The sequence below is a fragment of the Anser brachyrhynchus genome (genome assembly GCF_964034855.1).
Source record: "Anser brachyrhynchus genome assembly, chromosome: 2".
In the NCBI taxonomy this organism is placed as follows: domain Eukaryota; kingdom Metazoa; phylum Chordata; class Aves; order Anseriformes; family Anatidae; genus Anser; species Anser brachyrhynchus.
The window spans coordinates 108,011,709-108,031,602 of record NC_137695.1 but is presented as its reverse complement, the minus strand read 5'-3'; the positions used below and the strand labels follow the sequence as shown (position 1 = coordinate 108,031,602).

Sequence of the window (19,894 nt, the reverse complement as noted above, 5' to 3'; positions counted from 1 at the left end):
CCTTCAGAAAGTTCAATTTAAGTCCTACCAATAGCTGATACACTTTCAGCACCTTTCACTATAGTGTAGATTTTATTTTTTGGATTACAGGTAGGAAGACTTTATCCTCTGAAATGTAGAGGTGTGGAAAAGGAATAATGCAACTTCAAATAAGCAGGAAATATGACTAATACCTCAAAGGAATAATAGAGTTCTGATGCAGTGCTAGCTCAATTTATTAGACTTGAACCCTTTTCAGCATAGGCAATTGAGCTGTTACGTATTAAAGAAAGCAATTTTAACAATAAGAATTAGAGAAAGCCTTTGGATTATAATTGTAATTGGGGTAATTTTTTAAAATTCATTAGCAAGATGATCTCACTTATACAAATGTAAAAGGTATCACTCAAAAAGTTCTGTCAGGTTTCCATTGACCCAGGTGCTTATAATGTGTTAATTTACATCAGAGAAACAGCAGTATGTAGCAAATGGGCAGCAGATAGGATTTAGTTATTTTTCATTAGCACTTGGACTTTGATAAAGGGGAACAGAAAAGAGCTGCTTGACCTTTTAGTTCTTAAATTATTAAAGAGCAAATAGATTTGAGGTCTAGATGCTTGCAAATCTAATTTGTCTTGCGGAGTAAGGATGAAAAGGCATCTTGAGTTTGAAATTGCTCCAGTCAACGTAGCTCTTTCTTTAGTGTATCTGAAGATGAATAGATGGCAGGCATTTAAAATGTAATATACAAGGAGTAGTGCATGCAATATAACTAATATGAATTGCAAGAGGAAAAGGAGCAATTTAATGACAGGTTTGTCTCTAAAATATCTGCAGTCTTTAGTTATAATCGCTGAGTGAAAAATGAAAAGAGTACACATTTCAACCACTACTGAAATAAGTCATATTACTTAGTCTGGTCTGAGGTCCTTCTTACATTCAGTCCTGATACCATAAAGAAGGTAACAATACTCTGCTGAAGGCTGACGGCCAAATCCAAAACTTAATGTACTGTCTGTCATGCCTCAGTGAGAACAAGGGATTCTTATCTTTGCTGTGGTATTAGGCAGGTGTGTCCGGTTTCACACCTTGCAAGAGCAGATGTTTACATCACTATACTTTTTTTTTCCCAATACTCCAATTCTCAAATAGTATTTACTGTAGATTCACTGTAAATTGGTAGCTAGAAGAGTCAACACTCTCTCTTCAGAGTAGCTTGAAATCCTACTTCTAAGCAACTATATTTTGTTCTAGAAAATTAAATGCTAAAATCATGTCAAATGTTGATTTGGAAGAGAAAAAACGTGACTGTAGTGACTGATTAGTTTTTAAGCTTATATATTTCATGGTTAGTTTTTACAGAGCAGTTCTCATAGGATCACAGGAAGGTTGCCATGTATTGACCTTCATTTACTACGCAGCATGGAATTAATCAGCTAATGAAAATCTTTCTGCTAGATACGTAGACTTCATTTTACAGAGCTGCAGAATGTACAGACGTTGGTCTCCAAGTGGGCCCTGAAGGCACTTGTTTGTCTCCATGGCTGTAACTAATTTTACTTATACATAGGCAGATTTCTGCATGGGATTCAGGTTCAGATTCAAACATCTAAAATTAGGTGTCCACTTGCAGATTTCTGCGTGTGAGATGAGTATTACTACAGTCAGTGGAGAGCTAGTCTGTACAGGCAGAAGACCTTAAAGACTTGACGAACCAGCAGGTATCTTCTTTTGGGTCGGCTGAATAGCTTTCTAGGCTCCACTGACTTTAATGGGAGTTTACAGATGTATATACATCTTCCTGAAGACAGTTACGGTTAATATTAAACTAAATGTTGTCCATCCTGAAGAAGGTCTAATTCAGGCACAATAAGAGGTAGTAAGAATTCTGTTCATTTTCTGGGCATTTTTTTGTGAGCATAGAAAGTGCAGTGTCTCCTACAGGAGATGGTAAGTCTTAAAAACATAGTGAATAGGGCCTGTTCTGGTAAACAAACAAACAAACACAACCACACAAACAAAAAAGCAGTAAGAGGGCCAAGAGGATTGGTGATAATCAGGTACGAAGGCTCTGCAGACCTAGCTTCGTGCTGTCCTGGTGTATGACTGAGATTCCAGTTGCTGTATCATTATAAATTTACTATTAAGATCATCATCAAAACATCATTGCAATCCTTCATTTTTCTCTATCTATAGCCATACCTGGGTGTTGGTAACTGGGTCTCCCCAGCCAGAAATCAAAACACAGCAATGCCACTCCTTTAGAGATGATCTTTTGTATCCAAAGCTGTCGCACCTTTCTCGGTGTTGCATTCCCTGTCCCGTCCAGTTGTAGGGCATGTAGCTGTACAAGCACACAGCGTTGCCTAAGCATGCAAAGGCAGTGTGAGGACAGAGGCGTTGTGTTAGGCAGGTCGTGCTCTGAGTCAGTAATGTGGCCGTAATGAGTGCAGGGGCTTGGAGAGGTCCATGCCGCTGCTCGGAGAAGCTCGAGTGTAGCAGAGCCCCAGCGGGTGCAGGAGCAAAGTGGGCAAGAGCTGGCATGGTGACTGCACAAAGTCAGCTCTTTTATTTCTAAAGCAGCTTTTCCTTCAGAAGGGGAATAGTCACGGTTGTGCTTATATATGACTAGGCTTAATAAGCCCTGCTTGGTCCAGACTGACCCAGAGAAGCCCAGCGCAAGCGTCCCTGTACTTTGGGCAGAGTCATGCATCTACCTACAGATGGTGGAGTGGGGACAACAGATCAGCAGGCTGTGTGGCTATTTCCTCATAATGGAGCATGCCCTACCCAGAGATTCCTGGGTTTTATGAATTAGGGACTTGAAATATCATAAACTGTATAAATAAAATAAATGTAGATGACACGCAAAAATGTGGACACATCGTCGCTTTAACATCGGTTACTTGTACTGACTTGCTTATTCAGATTCGAGATTCCAGGAGACAAGTAATGATTAAGAATCACTGGTCCCCAGTGAAGCAATAAACTCGCAAGCAAGTCCTCTTTAGAGACATGGACTTCCCACTTCACAAATCTGAAAGCACTGACTCAGACTTTTATAGCAACTGCAAGGGTATAATGATTTCACTGTTTGCATATACAGCAGAAATCACTATTTCTTTGTTCCTGCCTGAATGTCCACTGCACCTTTACAGTGGAGAAGAATGGACTGTTCCCTCTAGGTCCCAGTACAGCGAAGCATACAAGTACAAACTGAATTGCTTTGCGGAATGCAGAAACGCTTAAAAACATGGTTATCACTAAGATGTGTTAAAAGTGCTTTGCCGAGTGAAAATAACATCCATCAAAAAGTGCTTCGTTCTTGCTCAGGAACAGTCAATATGCCACCAAAATTTTAAAAGACTGTAATTTACTCTGTGTGCTTTTATAAATAGTTATAATGTCAACAGTTAAGAAAATACTGTTCCCTGTCTCTTTATAGTTTATTTATTCATTTTTATCTTATTATTTCATTTTATTTAGAGAAGATAAACAGGTTAGAAGATGGATTCTATAGCTTTACATTTATTTCTGTGAACAAAATAATACTTAATTCTATGCTATAGCACTAATCAAGAAAGCTTTTTCTGTACAAAAGAGTTTTTCAAGTTCAAGAGAGAAGGTGTTCTGTGCATTTGCTGTATGAAGAGCTGTGGTGTGTATGGCTAATTTTATTTTTGCAAAACAAAATGCACGTATTTGAAAGCATGAATCTATTCCATAAATTCATACACGTGAATACCAAAATGACATTTTCTTTCTGTGTCCTTTGCTTTTTACAGGTATATATTTTTTTCCATAACCACTGGTATTCTATATCATGGTCTTAGAATGAATTGACTACCCAAGTCTTAAAATAACACGGATTTTTTTTTCTTTCCTTTCTATACTCTTAGTGTTTATCAAATAGTTGTTGAAGAGGAACGCCCACGGAGGACCAAAAAGACAACTGAGATCCTGAAGTGCTATCCAGTGCCCATTCATTTCCAGAATGCCTCACTTTTGAATTCCCAGTACTACTTTGCTGCAGAGTTTCCAGCCAATGGTTTACAAGCTGCTCAGCCTTTTACTATTGGTGATAACAAAACCTACAGTGGTTTCTGGAACACTCCTCTTCTTCCTCATAAGAGCTACAGCATCTATTTTCAAGCTGCTAGCAGAGCCAATGGGGTAAGTCTTATTGCAGGTGTGGTTTTATACACTATTTGTGTGAGAATAGATGATGGGCACCAACTAGCAAGGTGCCCAATGTAATTGCTAATGAGAAAATGAAGTAACCGTGAAATTTAACACACCAAATTTTAAAACTAACAGTTTTCCTGACACGTTATTGCTTAATGATTAAAGGTTACAGGAAAGAGGAAGGGAAAACAGCACATTTTGTCAATAGTGAACAGGCAAAGCAGTGCATTATCATTCTGTCATTATCTGAAAGCTGTCCAATGAGCCTAGTTGATCAGCTTTTTTTTCTTTCCTTTTTGTTTTCTTGCTTTAAAGAGAAGAGTATTGTGATTCCTTTCGTTAAGTTTAAGCCAAACTTGATTGTGGGTTTTAGCACATCTGTCTTGGCCTGTCCAACCCCATTACATTAGTTTATAACGTGTTCAACTCCCATTTTCTCATTTGGTTGCCCTGACTGAATTAGATTTTTTTTTTTTTTACTCTTTCTGCAAACAGTAAAAGAAAAATAAGTAGATGGAACTGAAATGAAAAGTTTTTAAAAAGACCTTCACAGATCATGTTTCATCAGGCTAATTCTTCCTGGAATTGTTTTTCATTTCCTGCACAGACCTACCCAGAGCCCTTCAATTCTTGATAAGTTTTGGCTGTCTGTGCTGACAGCCTGGAAATGTTTTCTGCCAGAGACCATAATGGTCCCTCTTTCACAGTGCACTGACAGTGCAGAAATGTGAAACACCATTGATTATTTTTTCTTTCTAAAATTGTCTAGCATGATGCTTAGAACTATACTTATCTGTAAGAAAAAGAAAAATCTCCCAAGGTCATTAAGTTGCCAAAGGAAAAAGCCGAATGCCTGTCTGTGCTTTTGAGAATCTTTCACATATTTTCTACTTTCAGAAGAATGTTAACTGAAATGTTTATGTAAGCACATCAGAGTTGCTTAATAACCAGTTAAATACGTAATGAGGAACATTAAATAAACACTTCCCTCACATTTTATCAGTACTTTCAAGAACAGAATCATGGATGAATTTCTGTGCTTAGAAACACAAGTTGTGACCTTTTTCCTCTTTATTTGACACAGGAAACCAAAATTGACTGCGTCAGGGTAGCCACAAAAGGTATGTTCATATTATGTCATGTATTCTGTATTTTGGTCTGTTGACCTTTCCTTCACATGGTCTTTGCAAGCTTCCAGAAATGTTTATATTACTAAAAGGCATCACTAAACCTATCCCAGAATTTTAAAGGATTCATTTGCATCTCTAGCTGAGATTTAAGAAGTTTGTTTGTTTGTTTGTTCTTAATAATAAGTGTGTTGCTAGTTTTTAGTTGTTTACTTGAACACGTATTTTTAAAATATATTCTGTGGGTTTTTATATGATCTCACAATAAACAGTTCAGGAAATTTTTATATATAACAGATTTGTAAAATTGCCAATTACGGCGTGCATACTAGCTGCATATTCATTAGTAGTGAAAATGTTTTTTCACCCCTTACTCATAAGCAATTATCCTATCTTTATTGCTTGATGAAAGAAAAATGGAGAAATCATGTTCTTCATTTTCATGGTACAGAACAGCTCAGTTTATTGGAATGTCAACACATCATGCTACCATTTATGAGACAAGGTGGTATAATTGAGGCAGTGCCATCTAGAAGTTTGATCCCCAAACAGGAAAGATAAACATATTGCTGATACATTTAACTTTGAAGGCTAGGACTTGTCTGTGATTATCTTTGTAGTCTCATCTTTTTAGCACCTATAGCTGGTGCCAGCTTCAAGGCATGAAAAATAAGTGCTGGGATAGTATGGTCGTGTGGAGATTGTAGCAGAGGAAAGGGAAAGGAATGACTGCTGAGTAGGAACAGATAACACTGCCATGCAGTTTGGGCACCTGGTAAGAGTATGACACAAAAAATTCATCCCTGTGTGCCAGTATTGCTTTTGGGAGATCATGCGTGTCCCCTAGTGACTGTCCTTAATATAACTGGCTCCTCCAAGATTCCCTTTACATGCAGACTTCACAATTCTCCCACCTCCACTATATCTAAATATGATGGATGAGAATTTCATTACTTAAAGTAGCTGAAATGTTAGCATGTAGTTGCCTCTGTTGAATGGCTGGATCTTCCCTAATGTGACAATGCACTTTTTATGTCTCTTCCTATTTTTTTCAAAAACAAAAGGAGTAGTTTCATTTCTAATTTACTAACTGGCTGCTTATTAAACCATAGCAAGCTTTCAAATGTCTTCACTAACCTAATAAAATATAAAAGCGATTAATTTCAGGTCAAAGTGGAATCCTGTGTTGTTTTCTGGGAGTTTCAGTGTTACCAGGAATGGATTACATTACCTCACAAACCGTGATAGGTGAATAGGTGATTAGGGAATGGGTTTTAGATTATTTGAAGATTTGTATTCCTGATCACTAATGGATGTTCAGCTATTTCAATTACTTGATCGGCTGAAAAATCTTACTCTCTCATTTGAGAAGTGAGGGGTAACTTCATGAATTGGAATAGCTTCCATAGCAACAAGGTAGCACGTTTGGCAATGGAGATGTGAGAAACGCAGCTTTTATTTTAAACAAATCTCCATACTTTTTTTTCTTTGAAAGCCTGTTTCCGAATTTTTCATAATACCTTTTTGAAGCCTGTAAAATAATGCAAGTGGTTGTTGTGAGAACATTGAAGTCAGAAGTGTCCTCTAAGTCATTTATAGCTCCTAGTGCTAAACTTTCCGGGTGGGCTTCTGTAAAGCACTTATCACCATGCTTATAAACCAAATGTCTCTATTATATTTTTAAATTATATATATATATATATATTTAAATAAAATGTAGACTGTGACATATTGTAATACAATATAAATCATACCTGTATGTACAGTTTTTTTTCCCTTTGGATCCCCCAGAGAAAAGCAGACTACTGTCCCCTCTGTGGACTTACCACACATGGAATAGAAAAAGTAGCAAAAATGCTTACTGTCTGTAGGTCAGAAGTCACCACATCTGCAGTGGTGTCCCATTCTCTGCCCCCTTCTGTCCACATTCACCACCACTACCACCTTTTTAGAGATCATATAAAAATCCTGATTCCAATAATTGTGATTGTAATTTAGGATCAGAATACTGGGTTTTGTTTTCCTCCAGCTTCTGCTAAAGTCAGAGGGAACCTTTGCCACTGACTGTTTGGAGAAGCATCTGACAGCATATTCTTATGATGCAGAGTCTTCTGTTCTTAGTTTTCTATAGAGAAAGCCTTCTAGGACCTCTGTGAGTATTTGGTGTATATACAAATGTGGAGACTGCAGGGTTTCCACTCCCATTATTTTTGACAAGATAATTAAACAAACAAACAAACAAAAATCAGGAAGAGATTTTCATACCAGTGGTAATAAAGGTTGTCGTATTTTGCTTGAAATATGGCCTTCATATACCTCCTCTTTCTTCAAGCTAAATGATTGTAAAATCTCAGCAGACAAAGTTGAAAACATTCCAAAACCCCTCCAAGTTTATTGCTATCAACTTTGTGGTGTTTTGTGATTTATATTAAGACTATATTTCCTGATATGACTTACAACACTGTCTGGATAGAGACATCTTGGTTATCTCCTAGGATTCCAGTTCTCAAGAGGGAGACATTATTGTTCTAATTTTGCAATATTGGAAGGCTTTCATTAATTATGGGAGAGAAAAGGATATTATAATATTTTAAATCCAATAGCAACAGTACTCTAGCAGCTACTATCAACACTGCATTTCAGTGTTGCAGAGGGATATTTCAAAATATTATGCAGCAGCAGTTTTGAGTTTAATTGTCTGCAGATGGTAGATGATCTATTTTCCTCACTCGTTGCCACATTTCTAATAGCACCCAGGCTGTTCTATGTAAATTAGTGATCTTTCATATAATTTTCTCCTTAATTTTCCAATATTTTTTCTTTGCATCATTCTCCAGCTGCATCATGTTGGATCTGACCTTTTAATTTTTTTTTTATATTTCTTAATATATATGTATCATAGTGTGCTTAACCATTTAGAGACAATCATAGAACTGCTGGCAAACAAAGAAATGTAGTATCTTATTACTGTGAGCCATGCTAATAGTTGTATGTACCAGTCAGGGATTGTTACAGAAAATTGAGAATACTTGAGGCACACAAACAATTCGGGTTTTTCAGCTTTTTCTCGTCTTAGTGGTAAAACATGAACACACGTAAAACTTGGACCTCAAACAGTTGCATGCACACCTAACTCAAAGCATGATGACTGTCAGTGGTCCTTCTGTGTAAGCTGAATGTTAAGTATATGGTTAGTCTGTGTATTTTCAGAATGAAGACCTTAGCAGGTAGAACAAAAATGAATCTAAGCTAGCTCAAGAAAGTTTTACATGAAAATTATCTTAACAAGAAATATAGGAAAAATATACCATGAGAAAATAAGAAAACAAAAAGAGAAATTATTAAAAATTACACAGAGAAGTTAAGATTAGAAAAATCTGAGTAGGCAGTTAAGTTTCACTTAGAAAGCCCGGTGCTGCAACTAGCAAAGCCAGACAGTCTCCAGTTTCCTCAAACACATTATATGTAAATAATGTGCTTTGAGTCCTCTTCCTGTAAGTCACATACAAAAGCTCATTAATTCGCAGAATAACCAAACTAACAACAACTGAGGATGAAAAGGAACTTGTGTTTTTTTTCTTTTTTTTCTTTTTTGTTTGTAAGAAGTTCACACAATAAACTATTGACCAAGATTCTTCTTGCTGGCCTAGCTTCAGTCTGGCTTTTTTTTCCCTCATGCATGCTGACCTGGAAATCTTCCTTTGCCTTAGCTGCGATAATCGTGACTCAGCTTACAACACCATACATTCGCATCGCCCCTGCTGCAGGCGACGACCAACTAACAGGTCAGATGTTCAAGTATAGACAAGTTATCATGCCCATTTTTGTCTCATTTTCTTTGGCTCCTTTTTCCTGATGATTTCTTCATTCTCTGCTCATAAATAGTTTTCTGTGTTAAAAGTTTCTTTTTGTTTAGAATTTTTTTCTTCGGCTCAATTAAATTAAATTGTGTGCTTGGCACCAAAATGTACACACACATCCCTGTATGTACAACTCCGCTGCATGTTTCCATTGTGTGTGTGTGATCTGTGGAATGTTCCTTCAAGCCTGATTTTGTGAAGAGATCTAGCCTTGCTCCATCCATAAATTCAATCACAATTTGAATATAGATATATATCTGTGTATCTGTTTAATTTTTTTTTCTATGTTATTAGATCAAGACACAAGATATCTAAATCATTTATTTTAGGTTCATGAGTTGCATGTGTAAGCTAGGGCTAAGATCTTGTATTAATTATTTTTTTCTGCAGAGTGTTGGGAAGGTCATATTTTCTGGCAACATTTAAATATGCATAAATTAAAAAAAAAAAAAGGAAAACTGCCTCCCTCATAATTATGTCATACATGCGTTCTAGACTGAAAGCAAAATAACCTGTGATGTGAGACATAAAAATGAACAAATCCGTAAGGTTTTTTAGCCTAATTGTCTAAGTAAACTTAGTGCACAAGTGAGACAATTACTGTGGGCTCAGTGTGGCTTGAAGACCAGTTCTGAATGTACCAAAAAATCTTTATGAACTTGGGGAAAGTATTACTTTTGTTGGCAAATAAACACGTGTAAAGCTTTTGTGGGATTTGCAAGCCTTTTTATTTTCAAACAGAAACAAAGAGCACTAAAATAATTTCTAAGATCTAAGGTGAGTTTAATGGAATATGTAGGAGGGGAAGTTAAACCTAGTCCATCAGCATTTAGCATATGATAAAATCATTGCCCTTTTCAAGAATACTGGCTTAGTTACTTGGGGAGTATGTAAATATTGCTACCGGGGCATCTGAGGGACAAGGCGAGTTCAGATCCTTAGCATCTGGATACTGCAATAGTTAACAAGAGGCAGGTAAATAATTCAGCCCAAGAAAAGAGGATTAGTGGCATGCTTACTAGTGGCACGAGGGAACACATCCTCCCAACACGTTTCTTCTACAGACTCCCAGACCGTGGAAAGGATCTACATGTAAAATGACTTCTTTATGTGGAAATCATATATTTATTATATCATATATCATATTGCCAACTGCAGTTACTACAAGGCTTACAGCTCTGTTAAGTAACATTACAGAGCATTTTCTATTTAATGCCTTGTCCTCGCTTTTTCACCCAGCACCAAAGTTTAAGACCAATAAATTGCTTTTGTCTTTTAGCATTTGAGGAGATACGTAATTGGTGGTGGGGAGGGCAGGGTAGGGATTTTTTTATTATTATTTTTTTTCTGATGGGAAGTTGGTGTTTCTTGCATAATGAAAATCTAGAATCTTGGCTGCATTCCTAAATATTGTTACTGTTTTTGAAAGATTGTCCTTTTCAGAAAATCATGATAATACAGCCTAGCTTTCAAGCCGACTCACATGCACTTCCTCCATCATCAACTCAACCTGACCCTTACTAATGCAATTTATAAACAATTAATTATTAGTTCCTCCTTGTCCTTCCTTTCCTCCTCCTTTTCATATAAAAGTAAGATGACTTCTAGCTATAGGATCACTTGCTATTTGCCCTAAATATCTTGACAGCACCTCCTTGCTTCAGTACTCCTTTGGAGGCCGTAGCAAGGGTAGTCTTTTAACATCTGGTGGCCAAAAGAAAAGACTATGTATACAGGAAGCATAATAGTCCTTGCAATACAATCTCCAAGTTTAAATAAACAAACGTAATTTTACTCTATGGTTGAAAGCATTTAGAGGATTAACAAAGAAGTTATCACTTATAGGAGACCGTATGATCTTGACTTTAAAGTTGAATCATAAATGTATGGTTTTGAGAAATCTGAAAGCATCTGCATTTTGCTTCACTATTTTCTAAGAGACATTTCATGTAACAGTTTTAAATTGTCCATATTTGGTATTCACTTGGCCCTCATCTATTTTGTTCTGTCTGCATTCTGATAAAATAGCATGCTTGGAATTGTGATTAGGATGTTCATTCTTTCAGGCATTTTCTTAATTGTTGAAATATGTCTGAACTACTTATATTTAAATTAAAGTATTTCCATTTGTGATTTACTGGAGCAGCCACCACTTTGCTAGATATTATTAAGACTGATTTCCATAGAACGCCCTTTTTACTACCCATTGTTAATTACACATGCAGCTGGAAGTGGGAGTTCTGTGCTATACAGTCTTCATAGATAAAATTCTTGGTACAAATCAGATACGAAATATGTCAGAAATTTTGTAGAATGACCAATACTTAAGAATTTAAAAGATTTTTTAAAATGATACTGACAGTCTTAAAGCTTATATGAATTTTACCCTGCATACCTTAAGGTCTAAATGAGCAGCATTTTATATAGCCATGTTAAAAGCAGTCATAAAATAATTCTAATTGGTTTCTCCTCCTTTACAAAGTTAGCTGCATAATAAAATATACAGATTTCTTCAGATATGAATTCAATATGTGAGATGTATTGCTATAGTCTGGGTCAGATTCTGTTATCAGCCATTCCAGTGTAAAATTGAAAAACATCAACTGAAATCATAGATCGATTAAATTTCAGCCTCGTTTTTTGTTGTTGTTTTGTTTGTTTCTTTTTTCCCTCCAGATTTATTGCTCCATGTCTCATCATTACTGAAAACAGTTTGTTTATTAACACAAAAACAGCAGCATGTATTTGAGAAGGACCATTTTTCCATTTATCTAGTTTGTTGAATAGAACTGGGGTAATTACTTTATCGGTATTTGTGGCTTCTCCTTTACAATGTAATTTGAGGTATAGTAGCATGGGCTGGACAGACATTCACATTCATTTTTCTCCATCCTGAACCATGTAGCATTGACTTAGATGTATTTTGACATATGGAAGCTGGAAGTGCTGCTTTGGGTAATTGAGAATCCAAGATTTCCTAGTTGACGCTGCAGTGCTGTTTGTAATAACAAAGCTATGTGCGGACATTTCCTCAGAGTGAATACACAGTTTTAGGACCTTATTCTTCCCTTGATACTTCTGATTATAATTTACATCAGTGGGAGTTGTGCATTGTTATTGAAGGGAGAGCAAACACCTGTATGGTGTAATGTCAAAGCCATATTACAGTGCCATTGCATGGCTGAGTGACAAGGAAAGCAAGGTGAGAACGGATCCGACTCTTCAAAGTGAAACTCCAGGCCTGTTATTACCTTGTAGCCCCAGCATTTGTTGTACCAGTTTTTCAAGGATCCTGATCCTCCTGCTCAGCTGGGCAGAATGTAAAGCAAGAGGAAATCTTCCCACTTTCTGCAGCGATGGCTGAATGCATTTCAATGGGCTGGAGTGTCACTTGTGATTTATTGCCCATTTTTGTTCTTTTATGTGTTATATTTGTCATTTTTGCAATGACAGTTTCATCTATAAAACAGTATAGTTACAAGAAAATGTTAAGAGGATACAGCAGTGGCATGGGAGCTAGTGTTGCCTTCTCTCCTTTTTGTTTTTTTCCCTAGTACATTACAGAGTCAAATGTCAGGTTTTCTGTTTTTAAGACAGTGCAGCCAAAGCAGCTCAAATTCTAAATGTAAGTACATTTTCCATAGAGCAGATGAGGAAGAGCTGAAGTTAAACAGTTACACAGAGGGTCTAAAAATAATTCTAATAACTATTCACAAATGCTGAAACAACACATAATACAGTCTCTTTCCAGCTGTAGACAGTAGAGAGCCTGATCTGATTAGGAGTCAGTTACTGATGTGATTCTATTAGTGATATTAAGTACTCCTGTTCATATTTTACAGTAATAAGAATTCATACAAGATTTTCTTAAAATTAGCTGACAGCCTTAGTTTTGAATGTGTTCAAACTATTACAGAAAAAACAAAGGCTCTAATTGAGGATTCAGGTCCTCCTCCCAGTCAGCTCTGGTTACTCCTGGTTACTCTGAACTGGTTGGACTGGAGATGGTGGGATCTTTGCAACTCTCCTGTGTTAATAGGAGAGCAGAGAAGATAAATTGTAGAGGGTCACAGCAGCAGTTCTGCCCAGGCCATTGATGCTAATGGTTGGCAAAAGAGATCTGCATTCATCAGCTACCCTGGCACTGCATGGTCAGAGCTAGTGGTGTTACAAACATGGGGTGGGAACAGCTGGAGAGGATCCCTTGACCTAGAAGAAAATATTAATCACTTGTTATCCTTTAGGAAGGACTAAATAGCCTAAATAGTTACTTTCTGCACTGTAAAGGCTGGAGTTTGTCTTTTATTCAGAAGAATTAAAGAGATGGGTGCCACCGAGTTAATAGTCATTGTAGTACCTGTATTACATCCCTCAAGTACACAACTAACTGATTAGGAAACGTGAGTGTCCCAATCCGTAGCTGAAAGAACATAATGCCACGTGTCTATATCAAGCAACTCTTTAGTGAAGAGATTGACACAAAATTTAATTCCAGCCACTAAAGACAAGTCCATGCAATTCATCCTAACTCAAAAAATAATCTATTTGCTCAGCAATGTGTAATCTTCCTATGAGAATATCTTTGAGGCTGTCTGAGGTTGGATGGGGTAAAACCCAATTGTAAAAATAACAATATGAATAAACTGACAATGATAAACTCTTAACAAATTTAAGAAATTTCTGCCATCTCTGCAGTACCAGTCACTATCATATCTAATCCAAAATAGTTCAACATCAGCAATCGGAAGAGAAGAAGAAAATACAAAACAAAACAAAAATATTAGTAATTTAGAACATGCTTGTATGCAGTGTGGTGTGCTATTACATTTCTGTATCAAGAAATGATGCCTCTGATTTTTGCATTCAAAGCAGAACATGTTTTGCATGTACAACAATGAAAAATTAAGGAGAGACAAGGGAAGAGAGAGAAACTCAGAGATATAATTAGTAACTGAAAAAACCTGTGAATTTCAATGTTTCCCATCTGTAATTATTGACTGTATTCATAAAATGCTAGGCAATTAGAATTTTAATTTGAAAGAAAATATGGGACCGGTTTGGGGTAAAATAACCTGTAGTTCTCGGGTACTGCAAATCTGGTGTTGGTATCTCTGGAGAGTTATCAAACATGTAATGCGATATTACATGGATTATATCTGTGTTAATGTACAGACTAACATTACAGTGTATTGTGGTTAGAGTGGTGTACAAGGTGGAGGGTAATACTGTGAGCTTTAATCAAAAGACGGAATATACTACTTTGGGCAAAATAATGTTTCAGCAATTCACTCACTTTAAGATTCCTTGAAATAACTGAAATTTCAATAAATGCCTAAGCAGCATTTGTCTGCTTAGAGTAATATCTCAACACTCTGCAAGCCATGAGTATAGTTACTGTTGGGATTTCAACAGTTACTTCTCCAGACTTTATATTAATGTCCTTTTCTGCAGTAATGGGAGTTTGACTGCAAGAGCAAATGATTTTAGAGATGTGTGAGAGGCATTCAAATATACTTGTGTATTTTCAAGCCTTTATTTTTCAAAAACTTTGAAATTTAATGTCCTTCTGCTCATCTGATTTTCTGTTATTGCTGGCCACTGGGAAGTTTTCGTGTAAATAGAAAGCACCTGTACAAATGAATGTTGAGTCATAGTTTTGCAGAAAAGTGGATGGGAGTTGCCGTCTCACATGGTTTTAAGATGAGATCAGGAGAAGTACAGTAGTTTTAGGTTCTGTTTCATCTTTTGAGTTCGCATCAGAAACACAAACAGAGGGGAAACAGAGGAAAAAATGTAAATCGTCATTGATCAGAACCAAACATTAAATATTTTTGAAGCAAAACACGTTTTCCAGTGTGCTGCTGTTGAATTAATTCGACAGCTTCTGTTTATGACTAAATGCATTGATAATTAAAAATGATATGGAAAGGATTGAAGAGAAAAAATGACTGTTTAAGGCATTCTTAATCAAATATGACAGTTGGACATCATTTTTCTGTAACTCCTAAAACCTACAGGAAATACATGAAAAATGAAATGTAAATTAGTAATAAACATTCATAGGAGGCCTAGTCTATTCTTGTTCCTGAACTAGGATCTTGGTTTGTCTAACACTGCTTCAGTTTGGACAGTTTTTTATTGGCAATACTGTAAATGCTTTTGAAATGTGAACAGAAGAATTATTGGTACAAAAATTATACTGTATTGGTACAAGGTTTAGAACTCCATGGAATTATTTCTCCTTTCTTGTGCTGATTCTCCTTTCCAGTTCCTCTAATGAACCTTCCTGTCCCAAAAAAAGTGTTGAAGTGGAAATGTTTTTTAAAAAAAGTTTTTTTCTTTGTCCTGCCTTTTATAAATTTATAGCAAATATATTTTTACCTTGCATGTATATATTTTTACCACACATGCATCATCACATATATAATTTCATATATCTTTAAGTAGAATGAGCTATATGTTATGATTTCCTCCAAGAAAACAGGTAGGTGGTGAATAACAATAAGTAAATTCTGTTATTGAAGGATTTCTGAAGAGCACTTCATTAAGGGATACAAGAGCTGGGGAGGCTGGTCATGCAAATCAGCCTCATCTATGAGCCAGTGGCAGAACAGGCCAGAATGGATGTACAGGCCTACCACTGGGATTCCTATACTGTGTTGTCCTTCTGCCCCCTGCACACAGACCCATACCAACACCATTCCTCCTAATGGCAAAGTAACTAAGCCTTCACTGACTTTCTGTTTGAAACTGTTCATTAATGTTCCTATAACCAAGTCCTGAGGGGCAGCAGCAGTAGAAGGCAGTACCTCACATCACTCCTTCCTACCCTTAGTTCCAGATTACTCAGTTCCCATGCTGCATGTGATCCCTTGCATTCATGGATGGAAAATAAAACAGTTATGTTTGTCCACTGTTGTGTTAGTCCATTCAAAAACTTCAAGTTCTATACCTGAATTTCACCGTGAGTAGGTCAGCTCCAAAATGCTGCTGTGATCTAACTTCCTATCTTCCCTGCTAAGTGGAGGCCAACCAGGTACTGGCAAAACCACGTTTTACCTCCTCTGAGGGCGCAGAGCCCTCTTCAGGCTTCAGTCCCACACCTTTCCTGTTTGTAGATGACAGTTGAAATAAATTTTCAGGGACATCTGCTATTTCTTAGCACTTTTCAGTATAGTTTCCTGAGTACGTCTGGTGTTGAAAACACTGAGAGTTAGCCAGAGGTCACTTTTGGCAATAGGTGAAATTCAAATGCTCATGGTGAGGGTGATGATAAATTAACCACTACTTGAATACGAGTGACTAAAAAGTGATGCTAATGTGCTTAGAAAATTCATTATGTATGGACAGGATCAGTCTGGACTGACTGCTTTCATTTCTTTAGAGATAATTTGAGAGAGTCACTCTTCTACCCACAGTACTGTTGATGTGAGTTTATCTAGAGAACCATAAGATCAGATGTTTTAGGTCTGAAAGCTCACCTTGTTGTACATTATACTCCTAGGTCTTGCAGGAAAGTTAAAAGTTCCAGTGTATTCACAGAAGTCAGACTTACATGATGCTATTGGACTTCCAATGGCTGCAAGTGGGACCTCTTTCACACTGTATTAGCTGGTAGCTAACCCTAAATCTCAAAGTACTGTGAGATACCTTCAGTTCCAACCCTTCCCTTGTTGGTGCCTCTTTCTCGGACCTCCTCATCCTCATTCAGTGTGAGGCCTACATGTATACACCTAATTTCATGCAAATATGTTTTCATTGCTTCTCAGTCAACCTTAAAATTTGCGTCTCGTGGAGTCATACTGACTTCTGTTGTGTTTGGGTAATCAGACAGCAGATAGTAAAGATGTCTAGTTTCTTCTTTACATAGCAGTCAGGAAGGCCGTATTGGGTCAGGAGGATTTAATCTTTTTTTTTTTTTTTTTTTTTTTTTGGTGACAGAGAGGGTCTGTCTTTCAAATATGGTGCCATGACCTCTCCCTTTGTTGACATGCAGATCTGTGATGTACCCCATTGTGTTTGCTTCTTTGGCCACAGAATATGAGTTCCTACAAATATGTAATCAGATTCTTTTCCAAGTAAAATACAATGGGGAGTGCTCTTTAGGGACATTTGAAAGTTTAAGTTTGCAAAGAACATTTATAATTTTTCCTTAGAAAATTACTGTTTTCCAAGAACAAGATACACCATGTCTGTATTTTCTATACTGATTATTAATTTCTGGGTGTGGTGTTGCTGTTGAGTGTGCCTTAAACATCTCTTAATGATCTCTGCTATTAAGGTGCAAGGAATTTGACCTTCTTTCTTCTATTTTGAATGAGGGCTTTGAACTGTTAGGATGACCACTGGAGAGGAAGTTCTTTATGAATTTTAATTACTTACATTTTCTTTGGTTAAGAGAAAAGGGAAAAAAGAGCTAGTAGAAAGTTTTGTTTTGTGTTGTTCCCTGAAGAAAAATAAGCTGTTTATGAAGGCGTGCTTACTTGTTTTCTTGCAAGTCCTTTTTTAAAAAAAAACACAGACGTGGGAAAAATCCACCGTAAGAAACCTGGTTTAAAATCCCATTAAAAAAAAATATTGTGGTGAGACCAAAAGACGTGTATCAAGCTAGGAGCTTTACTTGTTTTAGGCATGTTTTGTAAAGAATGTTATTATTCCTGACAACCAGAAACACAGATGTTTTTAAAAAAAAGTCTTTTTGCTCACATGCACCAACATGAATCATCCACCAGTGAGAGATACTGTTCATTCGATAGTCAGTTAAATGAGTCATATTCATCAGTGAAGTAGTTCTTTGCATTTCTTTTCATGCAATTCTTTGTTGCTCATATTTACATTTCTGTAAAGAATATCACAAACAAAATTAATAATTCATAATTATTGTTACATAGTGGAGCCTTATTTTGATAGTCCCTTCTGTGCATAGATCTTTTAACAAGACAGATTTTTCCTTCATTTAAAAAACACCAAATAAACAATATACCAAATCAGCATGGTTGTCTCATGAAAGTACAGAAATCTTTTTTAGGAAAGAAGATCTCTGCACAGCAATATGTATTGTACTGAAGATCATAAATTACAGATAAGATACTCTCCTGCTAAATTATGAGTGCTGTTTTTCCTGTTTCTCAGACATTCAGGAAAATAGATATAGTGAGAGCTAACACATCATAGGAGGGAGAACAAGGATACATCAATTTCAACGCTTAAATGGCTTCAGCGTTCAGCAAGACAGAAAGAAACCATAATCCCTGCCCCATAGAAAAAGCAGTTTATACGTAAGCATTTCCAAAAGAAGCCAGGAAAAGAAAGGGAAAGTATTGTAAAAAGAGAAGTAAAGCAGACCTTACCTGAGGCATTTACAAAACTAATATGTTTGAGGCATAGAGTAGAGAGAGAATACTAAAAAAAAAAAAAAAAAAAAAAAAAGATCAAAACCACCTTCTGTCACAAATTATACCCTGCCCAACAACACCTCATAACTTGCACCATATGGACAAAGAAGCAATACAGTTTCAAAGGAGAAGTAGGACCACTGATTGGAAAGCTCACAATGATGAAGGGGAGGGAGAACTTTCTCCCTTAGCTGGAGTTCTACCAGGAGCAATAAAACAAAGACTTTCGTTAGCTGAATACATGCTGGCTAGCAGATGAGGACTGAATGCCAGTCACTTACAGTATAAACACTCTAGCCAGGGTGGTAATTCATTTAATCTAGAAATGTGTATGTGTTTTGGGTCTTCTCCAAGACAGTCTCAAATCCTGGCATCCGGAATTAACTTGAAGCTCAAATCAAAAGCATGTTATGCTGGCTTATCTTTTCATAGCACTGGTAATGCTGCTGTAGACTTAAAAATGAGGGCACAGTTGTCTGCAGTCGTGGAGGTGGGAGGGTGGAAACACTGAGGAAATTCTTCTGGAGGACACTGGACATTTTCCACAACTGTACCATGTCAGGTGTATTTTGCAGTTTGTGATAGGGGATTGGAACTAATGTTGATCATTTAACATTTATAAGAAGGACCTATGTCTCTGGAGCACCCTTTTTCACACCAGTAGCGCAGACATATTTGTGTGCTTTCTTGTTTTGTCATATATCATTTTATCCCAGCCCTTTACTTTCGGCGTCTCTTTGTCTGCTTTCTCTGTCTTTATGTTTATGAACCTTTATGTTCCTTCCTTCCTTGGAACACCCTAACCGATATCGTCCTTAAAAATGTTATTCCATCTTTCAGATAATCTTAAAGATCTGTTTCTACTGTTATATTTACTGGAAATGATGAGTGATGCTAGTTAAATAGCAGGAAGCATAGAAGAGTTTATATATTACATTTTCTTATGACTATTTGCCTCCCTCTCCCACCTGTAATTGCTACAGCTGCATATTACAGCCTCTGTCAGCTAGATAGTATGTTTTTGGTGGCAAAGATTGCTTAGCCGTGTGCTTCCACTGTCTTAGTACAGTGAGGCTCCCAATTTGATAGAGAGTTTCTAGATCCTACTATCATACAAATAATAGAGATTAATAAGGATATTAACTATTGCAATCACTCCTGTAATTTTTGTTGACCATGGATAGTGTGGGCAGAGTCTTTAAAGCCAAGGTCTCTGATCTTTTCAGTCTCTGACTTTGTGGCAAGGACCACGGGACACTTGTGATGGATGTTCCAAGGAAGCATCGCACTTCTGTGCCTCCATTCTACCTTGTAGCATTTTGCATGATTTCAGCCACCTGATCACAGT

General features: G+C 36.8%; 1 protein-coding gene across 21 annotated transcripts in view; it reads left to right on the top strand.

Annotated features, from left to right (window-relative positions):
- The window catches only part of PTPRM (protein tyrosine phosphatase receptor type M), a 477,900-nt gene that overhangs the window by 292,290 nt on the left and 165,716 nt on the right, over window positions 1-19,894 (top strand). For 13 of the 21 annotated variants that reach the window (XM_080579367.1, XM_080579383.1, XM_080579382.1 and 10 more), the window contains 3 exons: window positions 3,879-4,152; window positions 5,249-5,285; window positions 9,002-9,076. In XM_080579367.1, coding sequence (XP_080435493.1) covers window positions 3,879-4,152; window positions 5,249-5,285; window positions 9,002-9,076 — 386 coding nt within the window. The remainder of the gene's footprint in view (window positions 1-3,878; window positions 4,153-5,248; window positions 5,286-9,001; window positions 9,077-19,894) is intronic. The other 8 variants (XM_080579375.1, XM_080579374.1, XM_080579372.1 and 5 more) reach the window with 1 other exon arrangement.